Source organism: Fusarium keratoplasticum, chromosome 5, assembly GCF_025433545.1.
Source record: "Fusarium keratoplasticum isolate Fu6.1 chromosome 5, whole genome shotgun sequence".
NCBI lineage: Eukaryota > Fungi > Ascomycota > Sordariomycetes > Hypocreales > Nectriaceae > Fusarium > Fusarium keratoplasticum.
In genome coordinates, this window is record NC_070533.1 from 2,378,425 (window position 1) to 2,404,378 (window position 25,954).

Consider the following 25,954-nt stretch of genomic DNA (forward strand, 5'->3'; position numbering starts at 1 on the left):
GCGGGGAGCTCAGATCAGGCCTGGTCTAGTCGAGAGGGGATTTGAGGGGAAAAGAAGAGGACGAGGAAGAAAAGGAAGTGGAAAAAAGGAAGAAGGATCGAGATTGGGGTGAGATCCCAAGACGAGGGTGTGCCGGAAGAAGAGAAGAGCAGGCAAGGCAAGCAGACAAGCAAGCGATGGGCGTAGGGGAGAGGCCAAAAGCGAGACGAGGGAATCTGAGAAGCGAGAGAGCCAGGTTCAAGCTAAAAAAGAGGGCGGCGGCAATCGACAACAGCAGTATTGACCAAAAGGCTCAAGAGCATGGCCAGATACCGGCGAATCTAGGTAGTGGAGGGTTCGAATTCCCCGATCTGGTCTCTGGCTCACCTCGAGTGATACTGAAGCGCTCGCTCCGGTTTCGTTTCAGCTCGTGTTAGCCAGGCTCAGGAGCAGGAAACAAGGCCGTCAGGAGTCAGTCAGAGAGGCCAGCGAGACAACCCAAGGTGAGGTGAGCCTCGAACGTCGAGAGATACCAAAACAGCAGCAAGAAGAAGAGAGCAAGAAAGTGAAGCATTCGGTGCCAGCGACCACTGGGGGGGTGGGAGAATAATAGAGGCCGGGGCCGGGGACCCTGGGAAACCAAAAGGTGGGCGGGCAGCGGCCGGGGCGCGCGGTTGGTGTTGGTGGTGGTCGTATAGCAGGTAGCTAGCCCGTGGTACCGAAGGAGTGGAGGGAGCGGGTTCCAGTGCGGTTATGCGATGGATGGGTTTCCAGTTGACGACGAAGATGATGGTGATGACGCTGATGGTGGATGGATGGCGGATGGTGGTTCGCGGCGGCATCCAATGCATTGCATGCTCAGGGCCATGGGCGCAGTCTTCGCAGAAGCCATGAATGAGATGACCAGAGTCTCGATCCAACAGAGGAACCTAACCCAGAATCCAGGGTCCGTCCGTCCCCTTCTCGCCGGTGCCATGCTTTGTCCATGCCCCGACTCGGCGTTGAGTCTCAATCGCCAAGGCAAATGCTAAGCCCGGGGCCGTGAGAATCTCCTCCGAGTTCTCCAATTTGGGGCGGCATGGCGCTTCGCACTGCGTCACTCGGCCAAGTACCTCATCGACAACCGCAAAGTACCTGGAGCTGGCGAGGTACGTCAGGACTACCTCTGCGTTCTGCGCAGTACCACCCTGGTATGCACCTTGCGCGTCTCAAGAGCCAAGGTCTGAGAGCCGAGAGCAGCCTCAAGCCCGATACTGCAACGGCATCCCCAACTGCGACCAGGCATATCACATCACCATCTGGGATTGGCCCAGATCGGTCCCCCGAGCCCGAATGTGCAGCATTTGGTCCAAGATGAACAAGGCGCGGCGTACCAAGGGTTCCGTGCCATTGCTCAAAAGGGAATTGCTGTTGGCTTGCCCTCAGCGTTGGACGACAAAAAGTCTCCAGCTGGTGGCTCGGCTTGCTTCCACCTGTTGGACCATGGGAGCTCTCCTCCAGTTGGCAGGTAAGCGATCAGTAGCCCCATTGTGTCTTGTACCTCCTTCGACGAACGGAACCCCTCCGCCGCTCGTCACCTGTCTTGTCCGAACTAACGTCGCGCGCACCCCTTCTTTGGCGCTGGCGCCCTCTCCTAGCCCCTCTCATCCGTAACTCTTGCTCCCTCTCACATTCTTGCTTGGTCCCTCTGGCGCGAGCAAAACTGGCCGGGCGTCTTTCTTGCAGCCATGGGGGCCGCGCGACTGGCTGAGCGACCCCTAGTTGACGATGGGGCCGCCCTGGGCCGCCCAGAGTCTAGAGTCCAGAAGCAAGCAAGGGTCTCTAAGTGGCCCCAAGAGAAAGACACACTCAGAGAGGGAGGGCGTGTCTCCATCAAGATGCGGACCACGGACCGCAGAGTAGACTACGCGCTGCTGCGCTGCCGCCGTCTTCCAGTCTCGAAAAACGGCACAATGTCTGGCATGAACAACGCCCTTTTTTTCTTGTTTGTGTCCTTGCCACGGTGGGTTGCGTCAGACATGATGGAGCCATCGATGGCAAACACGAGCTTCTTCTGCACAGAACTTTCCCGCGTAGCCTCTTTTGGGGCCTGTCACCTTGTCTTGTCCGAGAAGTAATTCTGAAGCCTGTTAGGTCGTCTGTCTGAGTCATCCTCGTCTATCTCACGCGCGACAATGAGAAAGACTGTGCCGCGAGGATCAGCTGCAAATCACCCATGCCCATCCATCTCTTCACTCCACTCACCTGTGTACTGACGCTGCCATGTTACGTCCATGATCGCCTCAACAATGGATGCTCGACTCGATCCGTACGACTCAGTACGTTGCCGCCATCGCCAGACCCTGGATGCCTGGTTGAGACAGCCGCTGCCGGCCGATCTTGACAGCGCTCGACCTCCAGCTGGCTCATTAACAGGGAAATGAGAAGCCACCTCTCGCGGTAATGGTCCCAACGTGTACCCGCAAGATCGTCCTTGGGGTAATGATCCGGATCCAATAAGCGACCCATGCACCCTTCAACTGAGGGTCCCAGAGACGAGAGTCGTGTGTCGGGCACCTGTAACTGACGCCTGGTGCCCTGTCGCGCGACTCTCCAAACACCTAACCGAGCATTGCTGACGCTCCTTGCCCTTCGTACCACACGACAGGTGCCAGCTTAGCGCGCCTCCGTTTCTCTTTTGGGTGTGCAATCTCGTCTGTGTGAAGTTATCGAACTTTATCTCTCTCCGCTCCTGCGAAACGATGAAATGCTGCGCCCTTATTTCACCTCTGTGATTCTAGCCTGGCTCTAAGGCGGCAGTTCAGGCGGGCGGCGGCACACATTTATCAAGCGCACAAGATGACATGTTTCCGTTAGAGATGAGTAGGCACAGAACACAGGGTGCTCACTTGGTACAGTGTTGTGCTACCATCAGGGCTCGCCTGAGAAGCTTGGGCGCTGAGGCGCGTAACCTGGCCTGTCGCGTCAATGGTGTCTGCCTCCATGACCTTCTCTCGTACATGTGGCTCTTGACAGCCTTCCTCCTTGGCTCCTTCAGGCGCACATGGCTGCCTTACGGAGAATGTTTGGGCATTTGACCAAGCAAGTGAAGTAAGGTGGTTTGATTACACTCAAGGCACCTGTTCGTGCTCGGTAGTGCACTCGACTCGTTTCGAGTCTAATGATGGCGCTGGTTACTCCCGCAAGACCAACAATAAACCAAGGAACGCTAGGACGTGTTAGCTCCGGGGCCTCAACGGGCTCCTTCCCTTCCTTGTCGTCGGTGGGGAACCCCCGATGGCCTGTTCGCTCTTGCCGCGGTACTGTAGCTTGCTTCGATGGCAGGCACGTCCTGGAGAGAGAAAAAAAAATAATCATCCCCGTCCCTCCGCCCAGCATGACCCCACCCTCCTCTTTCTCTGATGCTTTTCAGCTACTGTGCCCTCGTCAACTCTAACCTTGGATCATTCGTTATTACTCTGGTCAGGCTGGTCACATCATATTCTTGGGAATCCCAGTGTCCCGATGACCTCATCTCTCTTGGCAACAGATGGAGAACACAATCACTGTCTCGAGCGCCTTCTCGTGGACTTGAGCAACGACTCGACAAAGAGGACGAAGAATATCCCTTGAGCCAACCACCCACGCCCTTCGTCCACCGTCCACCGCAAGCTGGCGGATGTGGTGTTGGGACTGTGCGCCTCCTCGCCCCAGCAGCCAATCACGCAAGGTATTCCAGAACCAGACCGTGGTCTCGGCAAGGATGATGTGGCCGTTCAGGCACCTTAGGCGAGACAGCCTGCGCTCAGCGCCCATTAACGCCGCGTCTAACACGCTAAGTCTGTTGTCTCGTATCGCCCGCCGCCGTCCGCGGCTGTGCCAGGACGTGGAGCCCTACATTGAGCGTATCCTGATCAGGTACGTACTGGGGGACAGGCACCATCCTTGGCCCGCTTGGAGGCGTCTGGGAAGCTTACATGCGCCCGTGTCCGACCGGCGACCACCCACTAGGCTGAACGCCGTTCAGATAGACTCGTGCGCCGTGACGCGCAACGAGCCTAGCATCTCATGGAGCTGACCAGCTTCACATCCTGGCTCGTTCCCGGCATTATGGCTCAGGCTGGCGCGGCGCCCGGCTTGAATCGCGCTTCTCTCATCAATCACTTGAGAGCTGGCGTGTCGGGAGGCAACCGCTTACTACCTATCGTCGCCTGGCGGCCTCTCTCGATGTTACAGAACCCTGCTCGCCTTACACATCCCTTGTGTAAATTGATCGGCGAAACCTTCCAAGGCAACTGTTTATGGAACATCAGGGGTCGAAGGTCCAGTCATTTCTCATCGAATTTAGCAGCACCAACAGTCCTTGAGCACATAGATATCCCGCCAACATGCCTCCTCGGATGGAGTATGAACCATGAGGTAATTACGAATCCCCCCATTTTTAGAAACCATATTGTGTTTAATCTGACAAGACGACATGGGGTTCGAGGTTTTTCCTTTGTCAACTTCCGTCGTCGGTCAACCATGCAAAGGTCCTGGCGGTTCTGTTTGATGGCGAAGGACTTGGCATCCGTTTCGGGATGTACTGGTTCATTTCACGATATCTGCACCAGCTGATGCCTACGGCAGAGAGCTTATCTGTCACTCTACGTTCAGTAGCTCAGGCACACATCCCCTCAGTTACTACCGTCCTTGCGATGTGATTGTCACCAGCTGCTGACCCGAACGGCTTTCATTAGTATGTTCTGACTTTGACCGTTGCGTCTTGGCTCAGTGGCTCCTAGGTAGGGTGCACTCCCAGCCGGTTCTTTGCTAACCTGTGATGGATCTTGGCGGCCTTCTGTCTGTGATTGGCCACCCAGCGAAGAGAAGGGGCTGGTAGTGGTGATTCAAAACTGTCACGGCAGATGAGAAAGACCTGAGGGACGTGTGATGAAGTGTTTAGCGCCTTTGACGGGAAATCGATAGCCAACGAGGCAAAAGTCGGGTCTATATTACTGCATTATGCGTCTTTGCAGGCACACCGCCGCATCGATTGCGACCTCGCTCCATCGCTCTGTGGTTTCTAACCAGAATTCTGCTGTGTCTCGACGGGTGTCCGCGGGGAAGGGAGACCCACGCGGGGCGGTGGGCAGCATTCAACTCAGTCTGTCAGGATGGGGCCCTCTGGGGCTTCAAGTCCTCAACGATGCACTTCTCCGGGTGGTATTTCGGGCTCTTTCCCCCCAGCCTTGCCAGGATGGGGCTTGAAACGGAGCTGGTAGCTAAGGAGGATGGCCATCATCAAGCATCACCGGCTTGCTCCATACGGCAATGAACTGGTGAAGCCAACCACCAGAACAAAGCAAACCGTCACCTGGAGTCAAATTGCCCGCTACCTACTCAATGTTTCTCGCCCCAGCGCATGAAAGGTTACAACAATCCAGAACATCACGGTCGCGTTATTGGTCAAAACGTGCTGAAGGCAAGGGTCATTCTGTTGGGTCATCTAATCTAGGCTTTGACTTTAGGAATGGCATCCGAAGGCCATCATGGTGTCAATGCAGCACGTTTACGCCTGTCACAGAAATGGCACGCAACTTGATTCATGACGCGACGCTGCAGCCAACAATCACACTGAGTGTGTCGCCGGCAGACGACTTTGTTACAGGCGTTTTTATCCACCACGGAGCTACCGATTTGCATCACCGTCGCGTCGGTCTAAATATAACATGCAAAGATGTCTGTTCTGGTGATGCTGGTTCGAGTTCCAGGACAAGACGATGTGGTTGGCCAGTGGCCACCTTGATTCAGGCCATTCACGGCTGGGCGCTTCGATTCCACCCTCAAGTGGCGTCTTGCCCCTCGAACCCCAGCGCCTGTGAAGGGAACATGCCCACCGGAGGTCCGGCCGTCATGGTTGCCGGCAGCTTGCCGCTGTTGCACCCCCGGATCACTAGCGAACGGGGAACGGTCGAGTCTGGAACTCGACGCACCCCGACAGCCCTGTTTCGTTTGCACGGAAAGCCTCATCTCATGGACGGCAGAAGGAACAGAAAGTTTGTTCTAATCATCGCATTGGCATGGCCATGGGTGGTCTTGTTGGTTGGCTGGCATGCCGGGTTATTAGTTGGGTAGGTTCAATTGGTTGCGCATGCGGATTCCTTGCCCTGCCGGGTCGGACGTCGAGTACATGTCCCCTGTCAGCTTCATGCATCAATTCCCCTGCTTCAGGCCTTCTGTTTCCCTTCGGCACCCTCTCTTTTGTCCCTCTCGCGTGGCTGCGGCGTGGAGTGTGTTTGATGGCCATGTGCTGGTTGGGTGGTCTTCGCATTCGCTGCCCCTGCAATAGGGCACCCCCTGCCTCAAACAAGACGGAGAAAAGAGGGAATGACAAGGGTCCTGTCAAGAGCCAAATCTCGACCAAACCAAACGTGCCCACGACAGGGGAGGGTTGCTGTTCGCCGAGCCAGTTCGCCGAGCCGTCCCGTCACTAGGCTGTGCTCCATGCCGAGGTTCATGGCCTTGTTTGCTCCCATTTCCATCTGATCGTCGACTCGGCGGGGCGACGCGGCCTCCGCCTATTCCGGTGCGACGGGACGGTAGGTGCACAGATGGGTGAGGCATCATATCAGTTCAGTGGTATCAAGGCAACGTCCTCCAAGCGCACGCACAATTCCTACCTCTCCGGGGCGTCTGCACTCGTTTTGGACAAGCCCCTTTTAGCGAGACATATCACATGACGGCGCGACGTTGGTTTGAGAAGCTCCTCATCTGCGACGGTGGCCAATAACGGGCCGCCTGCACAAGGCCCAGGAACGAACCAGGAACACAGACGTCACATCACAGAGCCTCAACACCACAAGAGAATCCGTTTACCACCTTCAGTAACTACCATCTCCAGGATTTGGCTCCTACATATACGACATGCTTCATGCTCTAAAAATATCCAAGATCTATAGTTATGCTGCTGAGTTTGTCACAGGCGTCACACCCAATCACAAAGCTTCGAGGCTTCGATAGCCGCCGGCTAAGCGCCCGGTCGTCCACCATCTTGCTCATCTCGCAGCATCTATTCCAGAACTATCAAGATCCCAGCGTCTACCCAGAGCTATTTTTATCTCAGATCCGGTAGTTCTATGCAAAGCATCCGTCTCGCATGTCGAGACGCTTCCTCCACGGGGTCCTCCTGCAAGACATGGGTTGCGGCCTAGTGGTCTGGTCTCCTTTTCTGGTCCGGTTTAGATGGCGATAGACGCCGACTACAACACACACCCCTCCTCCACTAGCTCTCATGCAGCAACGCCGGGCGTCTCGCCGAGGAGAGAAGCATGGCGATGGCTTCATCTGTTCGAAGCGCCGGCTCCTGTGACCCAGGCAACATGCGCCTTCCCCCCGGCGCCAAAGCACGAGTATATTCCCAGGGGAGCTGCAGCATTATCTGAAAAGATCTCAACCAGCCGATTGGCGCCATAGAGCCTATTCCGGTATGTCGGCAGTGGGTATCATGCCGGCCGCGAGACGTTGGCCAGCCCGTCCCGAGAGGACGGAAGACGCCCTGTTACCCCTTGGCAGTTCATCCCTCCTTGCTTAAGGGTCCTGACCCAAACGGGGTGTCCACAGACATGTGCAACGATAAATATAGGAACAGGTTGCTATATTGGGCGATAGCCTCCATGCAGCCGTGGATGAGGTGCAGCTCCTTTAACACGACGTCACCTCCACCGTTCAACGTCCCCCTGAGCGTCTATTTCATCCTCGCCATCACCGCCCATTCATTTCACTCACTCGGAGTCCCCGATGGTTTCAAGTGGTACTTTTCGATCCTGGCTAAGCCTATCAAGCAAGCACCTTGGTTAACGCCCTGCAAAATGAACTGGGTAACCTCACACTTCCCCACCTGCTTGCTGCTCGAAGCGCCCATGCCCAGTGTTCCATGGCTCAGATCCTCCTCTCCAGCCTGGCTTGTCGTCGAGCTCGATTGCAGGTCTCGGACGTCGATGATGCATTGGTGTTTGACAGTCACACAGTTGTACCCCACTGGCCGGCGCTTCTACACGCTACAGCATCTCTTGAGAAATTTGATTTGTGGCACGATCAATCTCATCCATCTCTCTGCACATGAAACCGCATACAGGTTCAAGTGAGACCCTGTTTCGCCGCTCCCTAGGCCCACCTTTGTGACGGATCTCAAATCGACAACTACCGGACTTGGTACGGCCTCTTGTTGTCATCTCCGTCTGAAGGGACCCCTGCGTCTCCTGCAGGAACGTTTCTCGGTTGTCTCTCGGATGCGTCAAGTCACTGGCGCGTCGAGCCATGTATAGAGATACTTTGACGATACATTGTCCTACTTCTTCTGTCGTTTGGCGCTCTTGTCACTTGTACCGCTCAAGACACTCGCACTGCGTTTCTGCGGGGCACCGCTGCTACCTGGACGGTCATCCTTGTCGACCTCATTTGCATCCTTGGTCGAGGCCTCCGGGCCTTTAGCCGTGGGGGCAGCTGCTTCTGCAGAGTCCTTCTTTTCGTTGCCGGCGGGTGTTTCAGATGTGACGTCTTCGCCGTTGGGTTTATCTGCAGCGTCACTTTTCGCTGCAGCTGCCTTTCCGGCATCATCCTCGTCCTTCTTCTCTTCGGCCTTCTCCTTTTCTGATTCCGGTTCCGGTTCGGGGGGTGCCATGGCCTTTTCCCGCTCTGCCTTCTTTGCCTGCTCAACCTTGATCTCGGCGTCGATCTTATCCGATACCTTACGAGCATCGAGCAGACTGTTGACAGCTCCAAGAAGCATCTCGTACTGATGCGTCGTCGCTGCTGTGGGCATGGCGAGCTTGCTAGGCACGTCCAGTTCGTTGAGCACATTGGTGATGCGCATCTGTTGCTGGTTCGACTTGTGAGAGAACAACTTGTTGATCCTCTCTGTCCGGAACGTCGGTCCAGAGCCAAGTCGATCATGGTGCGTGACACCATACAGTACCTCTTCTTGGCTTGTAAGTTTGCGGCGTTCTTGTTGTTGTTGCTGGCCCTTCTTGTTATTGGGAGCAGTGGGCGTAGGTGTAGGTCCAATAGACTCGCGATGGCCAGTAGAGGCCGCCGTGCTCTCCCGTCTACCAGACTCCTGGGTAGCGGCGGCCGCTGCGGCCGCGGCTGCTGCTGCTGCAGTTTGTGGGGGCGCAGGGCTGGCACCGTCGCCGGGCATCAGTGACTTTCGTTTCTTCGACTTGTCGGCGCTCATGAGATTCTGTAGTAGATTCTGCAAGCCAGCGGATGACTTGAAGGCGTTGATGTCGGTGTCGGCACGGGGATAATCGAGGCGGTGGTACAACTCGCGGCGTTCGTCGTTGAAACGCTCACTACGTGCCAATATGCGTTTGATCTCCAACAAGAGCGATTCCTCCTCTCGGGCTTCCTCGCGAGATCGTGTCAGGGCGTTGAGAGCGAACTCCTTCCGTAGTCTCTCCTGTTGTGGGTTGAAGTGTGCCATAAGCTCGTGGAGTGCAAACTCAGGTTGTGTCATGTACTGGACGGGCTTCTGCGCCGCCATCATCTTGGAGGCAACCTCGTAGTACCGGGCCTTGAGGTCTTCCAGAGTACGTGAGCGCGTGGCCGGCACGATGGCCTTGCTCTCGTCGCCGTCAGCGTTGGCTTCGCCATTGGTTGCGGGAGGATTCCACTCGTATCGATCCCATATCAATGGCCATCGAAGGTCAAAGTCGCGTGCCAGCTCGAGCAGATAGTCCGTCTCCTCCTTGGTCCAATCTCCATGTTGCAGTGACTGCTGGTATTGGCCGTCGCTGTATTGGGGCACCGATACCTGCACATTGTACTTTGCGAATGCGGAATCCTCCATCTCCTTGGTTTGATCCGTCCTGTCCCCCTCGGCGTCCTGTCCATCTTGAGAATCGCCCTCTGGCTTGTCGTCCTTCCTCCTCCAGTGTCGCAGTGTCAGGTCTGAGGATCCGCGCGCCGAGTTCTTAAATGGCCGCATCTCCCATCGCGCGGCGGGCTTGCGGCTCGCGAAGCGCCGCTTCTTGAAGTGTGTGACCTCGGGGACGATGGCGATGGGGTTGTCGCCGCCCAGGTTGTGAACCTCGCGCGCGAGGCCCTTGAGGTTCGGCCTCGGGGCCGAGAACTTTTGCTTCTTGGCCGGTCGGGGACCAGAAGACCCGTCGGGCAGGTTGAGGACATCGCGGACGTCGGAGGAAGTCATGATGGGCGTGTGTGTGTGCTTGTCGTCGGGATATATGCAGGACGGTCGGGGGAGGGTCTAGACAAAGGCTTCCATCACCAAAACCATCAAAATCAATCGCTCTATGTTGCGCTTGAATTAATCGAGCCAAGAAACGGGCGCATCAATTATTCGGTTGAATTTTGGCTGGAGCGGAAATCGACATGTTGGACGCGTCAAGTTTTGGGGAGCGGGCGTAGGTTTGGTAAAGTTTAGCCAGCATCAGATAGCGGGTGGAGACATCCATGTCCATTGGTTATCACGTGATGGTGACTTCCCCCCTGACAGGCCGATGTTCGAACGTGGCAGCTTCGCGGGCGCCAAAAGTTCAAGGGGAGAGGTGTTAGACTCCTTGGGTACAACCTCATCTCGCACACTCGACTCGACTCGACTCGACACATCGACGGCCCTCTCGAACCTCCCCCTCCAATTGCGCCCCCCGATCGACTTTTAGCGCATTGTCTTGTTTACGAGCCCGCCCATCATGAAGTTCCTCCTGCCCCTGCTGTCGCTCAGCGCAGCTGCGAATGCGCTGCACTTCTTCATCGACGGCGTCACCCCCAAGTGTTTCTACGAGGAGCTCCCCAAGGACACTCTTGTCGTGGGACACTACACCGCCGAGGAGTGGGATGATCGGGTCAACGCCTGGGTCAAGCACGACGGCATCAGCATCTACATCAATGTCGACGTACGTTGAAAGCCCTCCTTGAAGTAATCCCCATGTGCTTCATGACAGCCATGCTCACACTTATCACCAGGAAATCTTCGACAACGACCACCGTGTCGTCTCCCAGCGCGGCGCTGCCTCGGGCCGCTTCACCTTCTCCGCCGCCGACGCCGGAGACCACAAGCTGTGCTTCACGCCGTCGTCCAACTCTGGTCGCACCGGCTGGACCTCGGCCTCGAAACCCAACGGCGGCATCAAGCTGACCCTCGACCTCGTCATCGGCGAGACCAACCAGATCGAGAGCAGCGACAAGGGAAAGATCCAGGACATCACAACACGTGTCAAGGACCTCAACGCCCGCCTCAACGACATCCGAAGAGAGCAGGTCTTCCAGCGTGTAAGTGACAACTATCCCTTGAGTCGGTTGATACGACTAGGTCAAGAAGAGGCACCAGAAAGCTAACCACATCACGTACAGGAGCGAGAGGCCGAGTTCCGAGATCAGTCCGAGTCTACAAACGCCCGTGTCATCCGCTGGATCGTCATCCAGCTCATCGTCCTCGGCGTCACCTGCGCCTGGCAGCTCTCGCATCTCCGATCCTTCTTCATCAAGCAGAAGCTCACTTAATCTAATCGTTTCCGGGGTGCAATTCGGGTTCTGCAGCTCATGCAAGGTTAGAGCCTTGTCTGTATGGCTGGCTGGGTGTGGAAGAGATAGCCATGGATGGGAATAGTGGCAACAAAATTTTGGCATTAGATGTTCACAGGGAATGGACTCCCTTTAGATGATGCCGTGTAATGTTACATATACGTGATGATACTTTATACTTGTGTGCAGTTTAAGTTTATTCAAAGAAATGGATGGATAAGACTATCAGTGTTGAAAAAAGGAGCGACAACGCCTTTTTTTCCCATTATAAGATTCAGACAAAAAACTCCCTATAGTGCTCTATCTTCATTTCACGACAAATCACCAAGCTGCTTCTTCCAAAGTGAACAACAACAACAACGACAAAAAAGACCAGACTCATCATCCCCACACCTCCTTCTTGCTACCCCTACCTACTCTACCCTCCCCTACCATACCATACCCTAGTAACTACACCAGACAAGACTGGAGACGCTCGCTCGCCCTCGTCTCGCTTTGCCTCACCACCCTCAGGTCGCTCAAGAGTGGCTTTCGTCTGGGTAGGTGATTACGCACAGAGAGATTATAGACAGCGTCATGAGAAATACGACTAAGAAACACCGAACCAGACCCAAAATGCTGCCCTGCTCGATCTCCTTGCGCCGTGCTGCGCTGGAAGATTAAACGTGGTTTAGTATAGTTTCGTGATGGAATGCCAGACATAATAAAAAAAGGAAAGCCCATTCCCAACTCCAAGACCAGATTTGCTTCCCCTGGTGGGCGGTCCTAGAAAGATACCTCGGTGTATCAGTTCAGGAGACAGAGGAAATCTATGGTAGCGACATGATGAGGTCCGAGTTTGAGGAGATCCAGGTTCCAGAGCCAAGTCTCGATACTCAAGCAAATGGACGTCGCCGCATCCGTTGTAGGAGCATTACCCACCGAGCCGGGTCGCCATGGGTGTCGAGGTCCAGGAAGCAAGTGTAACAAGATTTGCTCCAGGTGGGCGTTTTATCCAGCAACCACATCCCCTTGTGACCGTTTGGGGACATCATCCTCAAGCTCAGGACTGTCATTGAGACACAGATCCTGAAGCACAACGCCGCAGCAATGAAGAAAGAAAGAAAACCGTAGCCATCAACCACCCCTATTTAACCGCAGCAGAGCGTCTTCATCAGCTTCTGGAAGCCACTGGGCTGAGGGTTGGCAGGCTGGTCGCTAGGCTGGGCGAGCTGCGTCGCCGGTCCCTGCTGGGAGGTCCTCGGCTGGGGCAGGTTCTGGGCGCTGTTCTGGAACTGTGCCTGGGTTGAGCCAGTTGGCGTGGCCATGTCCCGAAGACCCCCAACCCCGCTCCCCCTCTGCGCCGACAAGGCGCCGGGGGCGCTTGGCCGATCTCTCTGCTTGCCCATCTGCTTGATCGGAGACGGAGGAGGGGGTTGCGCGGCGTTTAAACGGCTGACAGTAAGGTTTTGCGCTTGTTGGTGAGAGTTCGTATTCCCGGGACGGTGGCCGCTGTGCAGCTCCATCTGCGAGGGGCCAGGCCGCACATTGGGGTTGTGCAGATACGCGGCGTTGTGGTTCTTCGAGTCCCATCCCTTTCCCGAATCCTTGGAGATCTTCATCCAGTCGTACTCGCCATCCTCAACCTCGCCGGTCGTCTTCAGGGCCTGGGTGAAAAGCTCTCGGAGATAGTCGTAGTCGGGAGTATCCTCGAAGCCCAAGTTACGGACATAGGTAAGATACTTGTTGAACTCCTCGGGGAAGCCCTCGGCCAAGTCCTTAATCGCCGTCGTCTGCTTCTTCTCACCGATCTTCTCGTACTTTTGCTTGTTGGTGGCAGCTTTCAGGCCCTGCCAGGGGAGTCCTCCACGGAGGAAGTACAGGAAGACGTGGCCGAGGGCCTCGAGGTCGTCTCGTCGAGACTGCTCACGACCAAGATGAGTGTTGATACTCATGTATCGAGCAGTTCCGGAAAGCGACTTTCGCTCGCGATAAGGGATGTGTTGCTTCGTCTTCGGGTCACGGTACTGCTTGGCCATGCCGAAGTCGACCACATGGATAACGCTAGAGGCCTTGGTGCCGGGGCGGCCAATGAGGAAGTTGTCGGGCTTGATATCACGATAGATGAGGTTCTTCTCGTGAATTGTCTGGACCCTGGACAACATCTGCTTGGCCACCATGACGACGGTCTTGATGGAAAACCTCCTACCACAATGGTCGAAAAGGTCCTCAAGAGATGGACCAAGCAGGTCGATCACGAGGATGTTGTGAAGTCCTTCCTGACCGAAGTAGTACACATTAGGAATACCAGCTAAATCAGAAATTAGCATCATGCAAGTTATATGTTCGAATGAGATGGTTCTCACGGCATCCAACAAGGATCTTGTACGTTCGGTACTCATCTCGCAGCTGAGGAGCATCACTCTTGCGAGGTTCCTAGAAACAGTGTTAGATTCATGGGGAAGACAGATAATGCAAATCGTCAGGCGACTCACGAATTTGATAGCAACTTGTTGGTTGTTGAGCAGATTGGTGCCCTCAAAAATAACACCAAACGAACCCTCTCCGATCTTCTTTCCCACCCTATAGTGAACTCCAACCACGTTGGAAGACGACGAAGCCATTGCGGCGGTAGTGGCGGTCACCGGACCACCTTGAAGAATGTCTAGGCAGAGAGACGGAAAGTTTCGGTCGTGGCAACGGCGTGGATCGAGTCTGGAATGAAACCGTGCTTGCAAAAAATCGATGCCTGTAAACAAATACCAAACCAGCGGTCAGTGTTTGATGAAAATTGATGGAATTCCAAGATGTCGGTCGGGGAGTGGAAGGGGCAAGAAAGAGTCGGGGACTGATGGCGTGGCGCTGCGTGCGGTTGGACAGCAGAGGAGGATGAGGCGACAGGTTGATCAAGCTGGGCTGCTGCCGGGTGCTGGGATCCTTGATTGGAGGCGTGGCAAAAAGGCTCTTTCAGCCCAGGACTGCGGACGCAGGCGCAGCAGCTCCTGCACGACACTGGCCACGACTGACTTTGCCCCTGATGGCGATGCCGACAAGAAAGCAATCAAGCCTGTCGAAAGGGGCAGGGCCAAATCCAAGATGTATCGATCGAAACGATGTCGGGTCGTAGGAGAAGGGAATCAACCGGTTGAAGCAGCAGCAGCCTGTCGAATATCCACGCCCCAAGCTCTGTGGCTCCAGAAGCCAAAACAGACCACCAGCACCGCCCCCGACAGGTGTGAAGATGGAAATGTGTAATCGGGTACTCACCTGAAGCAGAGAAGAGATGCCAAAAGGATACAATGTGGCAGCTCGCTCGGGCAGGCGATCGAATCGAGGGAGAGAAGTCGAAGGCGAATCCCCAAAAGCGAAGGAAAGGATGAGGTTGATGGGGAGATTGGGGATGGATGTAGGAAAGGGGAAGAGACCTCAGCGCTGGAGAAGGGGATGGGAGAGCCCGTGCCAGGCCCCCGACCGAGCCAGAGTCAGTGACCCCCAGCTCCACTGCCCGAGAGAACCCCCCCGGCCACTGCAAGGCGGGCACCTTGGGGCCAACAGCCAGTCTCTTTACAGCGAGCAACCGCTACAAGAAACAAGCGAGAGGGCGCTGAGGCCAACACACCCGACGCTGGACGCCAACCAACCCGACCCGACAGTGGATGGGATGGGATGGGATTGGGACGCCCAGCCTACCTGCCAGCTCTGGCTGGACCCAGCCCCAGCTTCCAAAGGGCCCAGTCCAGCCGCCAGCCAACCCGCTCTGGGACGAGGGCAGCCGGATGCAGGAGGCTAGGGGATACATGGGGCCGAGGTATCTACCCTCAGGGACTCAAGCTTGAGGGCGGCAGATGAAGGGTTCAGCCACGCACTGTAGGTGGCACTGGCTAGATGGTCAGATGCCATCTGGCTTAGCGCCCTCCGCTGCCAGACATGCAGGTGCTTTGACGTTTCTGACAGTGTGCATTGTGAGGAAAGGTTGCCTCTGCACCGTATCAAGGGGAACCTCACCAATTGGGGAGATTTACCTCCCTCTCAAGTACCTACCATCGTCCGCCCGGGTCGTCCCCATGCTCCCTACCTCGTTCTGCAATCCGATAGTTTCCCCTGTTGGCCTAGACACTCACTGACTGGCAAAAGCAATCCATGCGTCCTGTCACTTTTCTCGAGTCGCGCGAGTTTTCATCATCAAGAGACAAACAAGAAAAGTCTACCGCCTCAGACACATGTGGATGTCGTCACCTGGACCGACATGTTAGGCTTAAACCCTAGCCATCAATCCAATCTATCGGTGAGCTGTCGCCGGTCACAGCAAGCCCCGTTCAAGTCGAGATATCCCCTTGAGCCTTGCCTTGCCTTAGTCAGTCAAGGAGCCGGTGACTTGCCCATCTCCCACCGGGGCGCCGTTCGTCTTGACGACAGACGCCTACGGGCGCGCGCCTGTGCCCACAGGATCCTCCCCAATGGGCCATGAGGTGTGCCCCTGGTCCTCTTCTTGACTCGGCGTTGTCCACTGAGACGTCCGGTGGTGGAGTCCCCAACGGCAGGCCCGGGGTATTGCTACTTCAACCGCGGTGCAATCTCCCAGCCTCTACCCAGGTACTCCATACCCGGGCCGTCCATCATCTGCGATGGATGGTGATGGGGACGGAAGGCTGCGGGCATGCATGGGTTCAAGGTTAAAATCAGGGTGAGAGTTCAGGTTCTCGTCGAGCGGGGGCAGTCTCTTTCTGGTGGTTTATCCTCGCAAGCATCCGGGGGGCGCCTTGCAACCGGTGTGAAAGGGCACGGATCTGGACCAATTCAATTCCTCTCGACAGACCCTTTTTCATGGATTCCAGATGGATCGGCAGGTAGGACTTGTGCTTGGCATTACAACCACAGGCATTGCTACGTCGAAGCTGTGCGGCGTTGCACCAACAAAGTGCCATGCTTTTTTCTCGCGGTCTTGACCGCAACAAAACGCAAATGCCAAGGTCGTGGCCCTGAGGCTCTTTTCTGGTGCCTCTCCGCTTGAACTATTCATTATTCCTTGCATCAGTACCTACCGAGAATAGCTTGCATAGCGGCCGGATCCGTCCCATGGCCGGGGCTGCAACCAAGCACTTCGACAAGCCACAGCAACGCGCCAGAAGAGTCAAGACGTTGCTAGCACCCGTCCATCAATTTCAGTCAGGACAGCCACTCCCATCCGGCCGGCTGGGAGTGGAACTGCTCCGTTGCCCATCCAGCCGATCCGTTCCTCACCTCGCATCTACAGATTCCCTGGAGGACGAACTTCGTATCGAGCAGGGAAATCCCCTCCTTGACGGATGCAATCGAAGGCCTTGTCCTCATCGCCTGATTCATCATCTGCCATCTATCCCCATCGGGGCACGAGGCTTCAATTACCCAATAGTCCAGGACGGGAGGATGCGAGGTTGCTTACTACCCCGGCCCCAACAACAGCACCCGGCTCAGAAGAGAGATATTTCGGCCAGGGGCCCCCGCTAGAGGCGGCTCTGGCTTTGCCCCTTGTGCAGAAAACGTCCACCTCCCTCTTTCTGTATCGCGTTCCCCTCGGCGGCTAAAATGGGTGCTGCGTGTCCTGGACGGCTCGTCGCCAACGCATGAGTCTCACAAGCACCTCGTACACGCATGTGTTATGGCTAATGCACTCGCCACATTGTTCCCCAGCTCGGCCTAATTCGGATTTGCTGCCGACGTTGTATTGTCTCTGCTTATGCAGGCCAGCTAGCCAGGTCGCATGGGCACCCTCATCGATGGAATCTTGCCTGCCTTGCTTGTTGGCTGTCGATCTCAAGATTCATGTTGAGGACTCCGTCATGTTGACGCGCTGTTCTACGCTACTAGGGGCAGATTGCATAGGGAACATGCCATTAGGATGCTTCACCTCGAGACGGTCATCCATCGTGCTACCGGAACCTGGCTTTCAGTATCCGTTGCCTAGCAAGGGTGACCACTTGTCTAAGTCATTGAGCCCCCAATGGGATCAGACATTCCACTGAGACTTCCGAACTCAAACTGAACCCCGTCATAGGTGTTTACCCTGCTTTTAGTACCGTCTCTGAGCGCCTCTGATGCCAGCCGCGGGAAATCAAGATGGGCAAGCTGCTCGCTTTCGGAAATTTGAAGCTCATTTAACATTGGGTAAATCTCCGAATGGCTAGGTCATTTGGCGCTCACGAGACATGCATAGGCCCTTTTGGCCAATCATGCGCTGCATGCGGATGCCAATTTGACTTTTTGGCACAACAACAGCCAATTGTAATGCCAGATTCCCAGGTCGTTGCTCGATGAACCATTGGGATATCTTGTTATGAAGCTGGATAAAAAGCATAACCAACCATCACACCGTCTCGACCTCGGGAGTCGCGTGGGAATGGAAGCCGGCTTCATCTGACACACGCCATCCTGTTAACGCGCCCTATAGGACGCACCTGATCTAAGATTGTGCCTGGCTAGTATCACCATGAGCTAGGGTAGGGGGAGATGGGATCGGTGCTGAAGCGCGAATTTTGGGGGGGATATACGACCATGAATTATCATCCAGGTTCTCTGGATTGATGCTACGTACTCGTACGCAGGGACCTGCGAATTGAAACATCTCATGTCGGTAAACGAAAGCATAAACGGTCCTTTCGCCTATGGGCTAGAAGGTCTGTATCATTGTTGGGTGCGTCGTTTCGGTAGAGCCCCAACAGATCCCAGGGCATATATGTGCTCTATGATACTTGGCACTGGAGCTGGTAGGTCCATGTCCTGTGGCGCGAAAGGGGCAGTCGGCAGTCCACCAGTTGTGACTAGATACAATCACGAGTTTGTTTACCAGGATAATCATTGGGATATCGAGATGACGAGAAAACAGACCATCAAATAAAGACCGATGTGCATTGCAGATATATATAGTATTGAGGCTGAAGTCGTGGCGATGCAATTTCACTTATGGATTGATGTAGGGTAGTGGTGATATGAGGTTGCAGTCCATGATCTCTCCTTCAGGGAGTTCATTATCTCCGCGTGCCCCATGGTAAATAGAGCACGAACATAGACCGACCCCCAGGTCTCTAATTCGACTTTCGCTGGACTCAATATTAAGCTGCCCGACATGGTTAACTCGATGATCTCGAGCTCGCCTGCGCTCAGGTTCCTCACTCAGAGGCCTGTCACGTGCTCACTTAGTTAGCATGTCAACATCTGAATGCACTACAACAGTGATATTGGGACTGACTCTGCCTCAATCATCATTAGGAAAAAATTAGAGAAAAGGGCAAAAAAGGGCGAAATGCAAAAAAGGAATCACGTCTTGTGACGTGGGCGATCTCTCCCGCCGGGAATTGAACCCGGGTCTCAAGCGTGACAAGCTTGCATACTGACCACTATACTACGGAAGATGTGTGATTGTGAGCAACCACTGTAGTGAGGATTCGATGTCACGTGTGGAACAAAACACTCCTTATATGGGTAGGTAAGAGAGGGTAGAAGATCCGTGCATATTCAATTGATGGTCTCTCATAAAACGCAGGGAACCAACGGGCGATGAGAGAGAGAGAGAGAGAGATAGTCCACGCAGTGGGTAGCTGTCTACGGGGTCCCTGCTACCCCTCAGACACTTCTGGCTGGCTCCTTCCTCCCACAAAGGGAGGTTCTGTTGTGTACTTCTTGTTCACCACGCCAAGGACCTAGGCTCCTGTCTATTGATGGCCTCGGGAGGAAATAGTCATAAAATGTACATAATCATATACAGAAACTTACAATTAACTCTTCGCTAAATATGATAACTATCATATGATACTGCTATAACCCGAGGTTTACTCTCATCACATTGGGTAGGTAGTTAGGGAGATGTATTCATCCCGGCTGCAAGACGACACTGCTGGTCTCCCTACCTCATTATGAACCTCTTGCACCAGGTAACCCTGGGAAAGAGGTACCAGCTCATCGAGCAGACAAGATGTATTTTATGCCTTTTTGTGTTTCACACGTGGTGATATTCCATGATAGGAATGTCGCTCGGATCCTCACCCTAAAGTGAGCGACACCTTCAGGAACGAAGAAATCTCGACAAGCGGAAAAAATAGATATTTCCGGGCCCATTTCGAATTTAAATTCGAAGAATACGTCTAGTTAAAGGGCCAATGTCGAGATCGTATTGGACAGGTAAAGCCGTTGATGTCCTCGATGCCGCTTGACACGATTCGCGAGTCACCGGGGATGATCAAGCTTGAGCTGTCTAGAATTCGGCGTTGTACGATGCTTGAGTTTATTGCGATTCGGGGATGACTGTCACCGAGGATGGCCATGCCCTGTACTCTCGCTCCCATGAACGCTAACTATCGTTGTCCATCGTGTTTAGTCTTCCATTCATCTACCTACAGTCTGAAGCTTAAGACTACGCCATGCATCTCGGCCTCTCATTTCATTGTGCTTGGGTTATGTCTAGCCTGTGTGGCGCCAGTCCAGAGCCACGGCCCTCGAGAGAAGAGGCTTTTTCATTGTGTATAAACAAGCGCCATCCAGCTGGTACCCCAGAACCAACTCGTCTCATCAACACTGTTATTCCCAGCAAGGCCCTTTATACTTCCCCGTCTATGTCTACAACACAAAATACAGGCCCATCTTGGCTTGCGCCGTACGGAGTTTTCCATGATCTCGACACCGTCCGGAGACGCCAAGCAAAACTCGAGCGCCACGAGATTCTACACCATCTCCGTGGGAGCCTGGAGGAGCACCATCGCAACCAACTGGAGACCTTTCAGATCCACCATCCACATCTCCTCAAAGATATGCCACATCTCGACAAGATCATGGGGCTGAATTGTTGGAACAAGACCGTCCCGATCTTTCTGCTGAAAGGCCCTGCAGGCAGAGCAGGTTATCCTGAAATGCTTCGGTCTGCCCTCCACAACTACCTCTATCGCGGTGGTTTCGCCCTTACCGTACTGATATAGAGTATGGCCAGTTCATCGCCCACATCCTCCACTTTAGAGACCAGCCGGCAGTCCAAAACGAAGACTCTGCGGTAGACCTGACTATAAGCATGCACGGTACTGTCTGCTCCGGCCTTGACAGCAAGACACCCAAAACAGACCCCGAGAACCAGCAGTATTACATAACTCGACCGCTATTCAGAGCTATAGCTATTGATATCCAGGGGCAAGACTATTCTCGGTGCTACGATATTCGTCTAATTACCTATATGCCGGTCTTGATCATCCTCACTGGCCAGGATGACGGGTTAAGTGCCCCTATCACGTTTGACTCGATCCCCGATGCCGAGACCGTCACGATTCGTGGCAAGATAGCGGCTCGCACGAATCTTGAAACAGCCATAGGCTTCATTCTGGACCTGGAGGAACGCGAGAACGCGGCATTTGGTCCACAGCCTGACCCGGTTGCCTCCACGGCCGCCTCCACGGCCGCCTCCACGGCCGCCTCCACGGCCGCCTCCACGGGCAACTCGATTTACCGTTACCGCAGGAGCACTGCCAATGAACTCGGCTGGGGCAATGGGCCATTGGCAGGACCAAGCTCACAGTGGGTGGATATGAAAAAGTATCCAGACTGGACTGGCCTGGGAGCCCGATACGACCAGATTATCGATGTCATAGAGCGAAGATCGTTTGAGCGCCATATGACACTGGAGTGCAATTGCATCGAACGGGACTTAAGGAACCAGTAGGCTGGTACCTCCTCCTCTGCGGCTGCAATGGAGCTCTAGGATTGGAACGAACCAGTGCGAGCAGTTCAGAGCAGGTGTATGGGAATGTCGGGACAGTGGTCGTGGTTCACAAGTTGACGCCCGAGGTTCTTAACAGCAAGTCCCTGGAGATTGTATGGTGATGTTAAATAGTTACAAGAGAAGAACAAGTTATGTTTGACAACGAATAAAAAAGGGACATGGCAACATTATCGAGTTGACCGTTCCACTCAATTGTCCGCGGAGATACTTCAACGACGTCTGTATGATTCCGATTCCTTATTCCGCGGTGCAGCATCATGACAAATCAGACCTAGGAGTCACAATTGCGTTGCCCCATATCCGTACATCCACCAGACTAGGCGTTGGGTGCTTGACGTTCATTTGTTGAGCAATACGACGGAGGCATCCATGTAAGCCGGAGCATATAAAAGAGAATCTCCCCAACAGCGTCTCTCAACTCCATCTCATGTCATCAACATCCCCAAAAATGAGTCCTTCAAAGCTTATGAACCGTTTCCCGTGGGCAAAGAGCCCCCTCATCAGCAATGGACCTATGCTTGGCGCAGCTTCTGCCCAGCTGGCGACCGAGGTAACCAAAGCCGGCGGTTTCGGTATTAATATCCATTTTTCCATGTAATGAATGTTGAATCCATGAGGCTGATGTTAATAGGCTTTCTCCCATCGACGGCTGACCTCTCACCCAACTCGGCGCACATCAAGACCCTCTCCAGCGATCTCGAAGAGGCCCGCACCCTGCTCGGCGCCGACCAACCGGCGGACGGCCCGCTCCGGGTCGGAACCAGCTTCATCACGGGACACCAGTCCATCGGCCATTTCACCGAGACGGCGCTGCCCCTCCTGGCCAAGCACCGGCCCGCCGCGGTTTGGCTGTTTGCGCCGGACGGTGACGTCAAGCCGCACCGTAGCATCATCGCCGCGCTCAAGGGCCTGGACGTGCCCCCCGTAGTGTTTGTCCAGGTCGGCAATGTCGCGGCGGCCCGGGAGGCGGTGCTTGACGGCGCTGATGTCCTCGTGACTCAAGGTGTTGATGCTGGTGGCCACCAGTTTCGTCAGGGTGCGGGTATCGTGAGCTTCGTGCCCGAAGTGAGAACTATGCTGGAGAATGAGTTTGGGGATAAAGATATCAGCATCGTGGCTGCTGGAGGCATTGCCGATGGGCGAGGTGTTGCCGGTGCCTTGGCCCTGGGTGAGTGTTTCCAAGGTTGCAAGTTGCTGATGTTGACTTGAGACAGGCGCTGAGGGAGTCGTGATGGGAACAAGAGTAAGTCATCTACTGGTCAATGGTTGAAAAAGGAAGCTTATAATTCCTAGTTCACTGTCGCGACCGAATCCATCTATCCCCAGTTCCGAAAGGACATTGTCCTCGGTGCCGTTGATGGTGGAGTGTCCACGCTTAAGTGAGTGTGTCCAGCTTACATTCAGAGAGCATCTTTAAGCTTACGAGACATAGGTCACCTTTCAACGACCGGATTAATAACAGCACCCTCTGGGGACCTCTATACGACGGCCGTGCCATCATCGGGCCTATCCACAACAAGTTCATTACTGGCGCATCTCTCGAGGAATGTCAGCGGAGCCTCAAGGAGGACTACTCACAGGAGGATGCTAGCCGAATCATTAACACCTGGGCGTAAGTGTCTCGGGATAATTCTGCTGCCTTGTCTAACTGCGAAACAGGGGAACCGGCGTTGGTCTTATCAACAAGGCCCAGCCGGCTGGTGAGATTGTGCGCGAGGTCCGGGAAGAGGCCAAGGTCGCGCTTCAGAGAGCGGCTGGTCTCGTCTGACGCGATGACGTATGAAATGAAACCCATCCCATCTGATGTAAGACAAAAGTCATATCAATTGACAGAGCGCGATATACTCCTCTATATAGTAGTCGCCTCTACGCCGAGGCAATGGGGGCAAACAAGAAATTGATATCATACAAAAAAAGGCAAGACTGCTGCTCATCCAGACACCGTGACCCCTGCTCGCGATTACAGCTTGGCCTTTGTCTGGGCCTTCTTCAGCACGGGGTCCAGCTTGGTCGCCTTCATGACGTTGCCCTTGACCTTGAGCTTGCCGCCCATGAAGAGGCGCTGGGCATTGGCCTTGCCCTCGACGAGCTTGCCAAAGTTCTCCTCTGAGAGGCTCAGTGTGACTAGAGTGGTGGTGTTAGCCGCGCTGTCGCGTAGATGAATGCGCCGGAGGGTTCGGATGAGCGCATCGCGTCTATGCTGTCTTCACGTACCATCAGGCTTGGCGCCAACTCCGGTGCCGACAGCACCCGTCTTCTTGAGGTCGATGTGCCAGCTAGCCTCCTCGCCGCTCGCGTTCTTGAGGACGAAGGCGTACACGCCGTTGCCCTGCTTGATGGCGTCCGCGCGGTCGGCGTCGCTGGCATTGATGGCGGCGTTGATGGCGTCAAAAGCGGCCGAGGAAGGGAAGTTGTCTGTCGCAGAGTCAGTTTCGGGTCTATTCTCGTCTATGGCATGTGTCTACCAACGTACCGTTCTTGAGAGACATGGCTGCTGGTGATGTTTATGAGAGCTGACGGGTCGAGCAAGAGATCTGTAGAGAGAGGACGGATACGAGATGGAGATGCAAGGAAGCAAGAAAGAGAAAAAAGTGTGGGGGAATTGACCGAGGTTTTTAAACGGCGACTGGGGGTTACAGAGAATGAGAGGTCATGGATCTTGTTGACGGCGGCGATGGACGTTGGGCTTTTCTGGGGTCGGCCCCGATCGTTGCATGTGAACCTCGGAGTTGCATCATGTGCTGAGCCTTTCCCCACAATCCCCCAAGCGGGTCCCAACTGGCATCAGATCTCTTGACATTGTCGCCTTTTTGTTGGAGACGATGAAAAAGATACATGAGATTAGCATGGCCGACTTGTAATGATCAGTTGTACCCCCGAATGCGTCGGAAGCCGAGTCAGTTGGCGGCAGATGGTGGCCACGTGCTTTTCGTCTAGCTCGGAAACAGCTGCACCGAAGCCATTCAGAGGCCAAGGACGGACAGGCCTCGACTCTTGGGAGCCTTGGCTTGGGTGTTTCACGTGCAAAACGGTATGCTGAACTTTGGCAGTCCGAGAATATCGTGCTTCTGTAATGAAGCTGACGATAGTTAACTACAGTTGCATACATTGACAGACTCACGTTTGTCGAGTACAGCATCAGACTCAAGGCCCTCACCAGACTGTGTCATTGGTTGCGCATACACATGCTAGACCCCAATGCAGTTGACTCGGATCTGAGCTAATCTTGCATCACCAAGAGCTGAGTGGATATCCAGCCGGTATTGTATGTGTTGTTATACATGTGTGAGAGCCAAGGTGAAGTCATTCCCGTTGCTCATGTCTATCGCTTGCTCCCATATGCTGCCTCCATTTTCGGTTGCCTGCTTTTTACTACAACTGCCATTCAGGGACGCCAAAGTCTCGGTGCTGGGGCCAGTTTTCGGGTCTAAAGCAAAGTGTTAGCCGCCAAGCCTTGACTGATTTGACTCTGATACCACGTACCTGGTTAGGAACAGCACCGCCATGCGTCGCCTCCTTTCTATAATATCATCAGATGCTGTCAACCGCAGCCAGTCGCCGAGCCAGCCTCTCAGCTCCGTCTCACTCTTCCCAAGAGTATCAATCCCGCGTTCTGCGCATGTGATCCGCAGCTCATCGTACTGAAGTCCCATGGGCCCGCCATCCTCGATAATATTCTTGTCGTCGCCTTCTAAGTATGCCATGCGGTAACGTCCCTTTGCCTGCCACATACCGGGCGGGAGGAATCCTAAACGGTCCCAGATCGATCCGCTAAGGTGCAGACTCTTGAGAACATGGGCGCGCGCAACGGATTGCGTGACACGGGGGCTCAGCACGCCGTTAGGGTATTTTGCCTCGAATTCGTCAAATGCTGCTTTGCGACGCTGCTCGGCCTTTTCGAGGGCTGTAAAGATCTGGGTCGGTATTCTGCAAGGGTACGGCACCGCACTATCGACGTATGCGACCACAAGTACGGTGAACTCCCCAATCACGATCAACATGAGCCCGAACAGAGGCAGTCGTATCATGTCGTGCCTGACTCTCCAGAGGAGAACCCAATCAGCCCTGGAAAAGGTCTTGGGGACATAGTATGGTCTGAATATCGAGGGTCGGTCGTCGGCGGGGGTCCGTTGGAGCTTTTCGCGGAGGAGACGACGGCTCGCCCACACATTCTTGAGGCCGTCCTTGTAGAAGCGAAGATATCCCTTTCCCAGCTCAAAGTAGTATTTCGGCGCCGAATCGCAGTCCCTGCGTCGTGGGAGGGTGAGCGGCGGTGGTCGGGTCACATCGGGGGGGTTAACGAGGGGGTTCAAGCTCTTGGGGCCGTCATTGTGGATGGATCGCTGCTGCTGCCAGGGCGCCGACGACGTTGCGAAAGGGGTCCAATGGCGCGGGCATTGGACCTGTTGGCGCTGGCTATAGGCGCAGAGCCGCCATGGCGTTCGGGAGCTCATGGCCGGGGGGCAGAGGTTGGGTTTCGGAGGTGAGGTCGGGGCTTTTGGGGTGAGGATGAGCTTTCAAGGCCAAGAGCTCAAAATCTAAAAGGCGATGCGTCATTGGTCTGTTTCGTTGACGTCGGCAGATTCGGGGCCGGTGCCGATCTTCTGGTACCGTGACAAACGGTTGAGCATTGAAACTTTCTTTCATTCTTTCTATCAATACTTCATACTAGCAATTGAAAGAGTATTTGCTATGGCGGATGATAAATGGCCCAAGAAGAATGCTACACAGCTCATTTGCACATACATGCGCCCGTAA

General features: G+C 54.7%; 7 protein-coding genes across 7 annotated transcripts; 3 read left to right on the forward strand and 4 right to left on the reverse strand.

Annotated features, from left to right (window-relative positions):
- Positions 1-8,287: 8,287 nt before the first annotated feature.
- Positions 8,288-10,147, reverse strand: NCS57_00737000 (SWR1-complex protein 4; the record flags this gene model as incomplete). Its single annotated transcript, XM_053057224.1, has 1 exon — positions 8,288-10,147. One exon carries the CDS (start codon positions 10,145-10,147, stop codon positions 8,288-8,290), a length of 1,860 nt encoding a protein of 619 aa, XP_052913419.1.
- A 502-nt stretch (positions 10,148-10,649) lies between these two features.
- Positions 10,650-11,460, forward strand: NCS57_00737100 (uncharacterized protein; the record flags this gene model as incomplete). Its single annotated transcript, XM_053057225.1, has 3 exons — positions 10,650-10,853; positions 10,924-11,229; positions 11,311-11,460. 3 exons carry the CDS (start codon positions 10,650-10,652, stop codon positions 11,458-11,460), a joined length of 660 nt encoding a protein of 219 aa, XP_052913420.1.
- Positions 11,461-12,611: 1,151 nt separating this feature from the next.
- NCS57_00737200 (Casein kinase I 1) lies at positions 12,612-14,863 on the reverse strand (the record flags this gene model as incomplete). The annotated part of the gene is made up of 3 exons (XM_053057226.1): positions 13,956-14,863; positions 13,827-13,896; positions 12,612-13,771 (listed from the first exon to the last, which is right to left on the reverse strand). The coding sequence occupies exons 1-3, from the start codon at positions 14,082-14,084 to the stop codon at positions 12,612-12,614; spliced, it is 1,359 nt and encodes a 452-aa protein (XP_052913421.1). The 5' UTR covers positions 14,085-14,863.
- A 5,631-nt stretch (positions 14,864-20,494) lies between these two features.
- NCS57_00737300 (uncharacterized protein) lies at positions 20,495-21,136 on the forward strand (the record flags this gene model as incomplete). Its single annotated transcript, XM_053057227.1, has 1 exon — positions 20,495-21,136. The coding sequence occupies one exon, from the start codon at positions 20,495-20,497 to the stop codon at positions 21,134-21,136; it is 642 nt and encodes a 213-aa protein (XP_052913422.1).
- Positions 21,137-21,629: 493 nt separating this feature from the next.
- Positions 21,630-22,964, forward strand: NCS57_00737400 (NMO domain-containing protein; the record flags this gene model as incomplete). Its single annotated transcript, XM_053057228.1, has 6 exons — positions 21,630-21,768; positions 21,828-22,364; positions 22,411-22,439; positions 22,490-22,575; positions 22,629-22,808; positions 22,856-22,964. Exons 1-6 carry the CDS (start codon positions 21,645-21,647, stop codon positions 22,962-22,964), a joined length of 1,065 nt encoding a protein of 354 aa, XP_052913423.1. The 5' UTR covers positions 21,630-21,644.
- A 192-nt stretch (positions 22,965-23,156) lies between these two features.
- NCS57_00737500 (SCP2 domain-containing protein) lies at positions 23,157-23,685 on the reverse strand (the record flags this gene model as incomplete). Its single annotated transcript, XM_053057229.1, has 3 exons — positions 23,157-23,320; positions 23,411-23,611; positions 23,670-23,685. 3 exons carry the CDS (start codon positions 23,683-23,685, stop codon positions 23,157-23,159), a joined length of 381 nt encoding a protein of 126 aa, XP_052913424.1.
- An 883-nt stretch (positions 23,686-24,568) lies between these two features.
- Positions 24,569-25,671, reverse strand: NCS57_00737600 (Letm1 RBD domain-containing protein; the record flags this gene model as incomplete). Its single annotated transcript, XM_053057230.1, has 2 exons — positions 24,680-25,671; positions 24,569-24,623 (listed from the first exon to the last, which is right to left on the reverse strand). Exons 1-2 carry the CDS (start codon positions 25,648-25,650, stop codon positions 24,569-24,571), a joined length of 1,026 nt encoding a protein of 341 aa, XP_052913425.1. The 5' UTR covers positions 25,651-25,671.
- Positions 25,672-25,954: the final 283 nt, after the last annotated feature.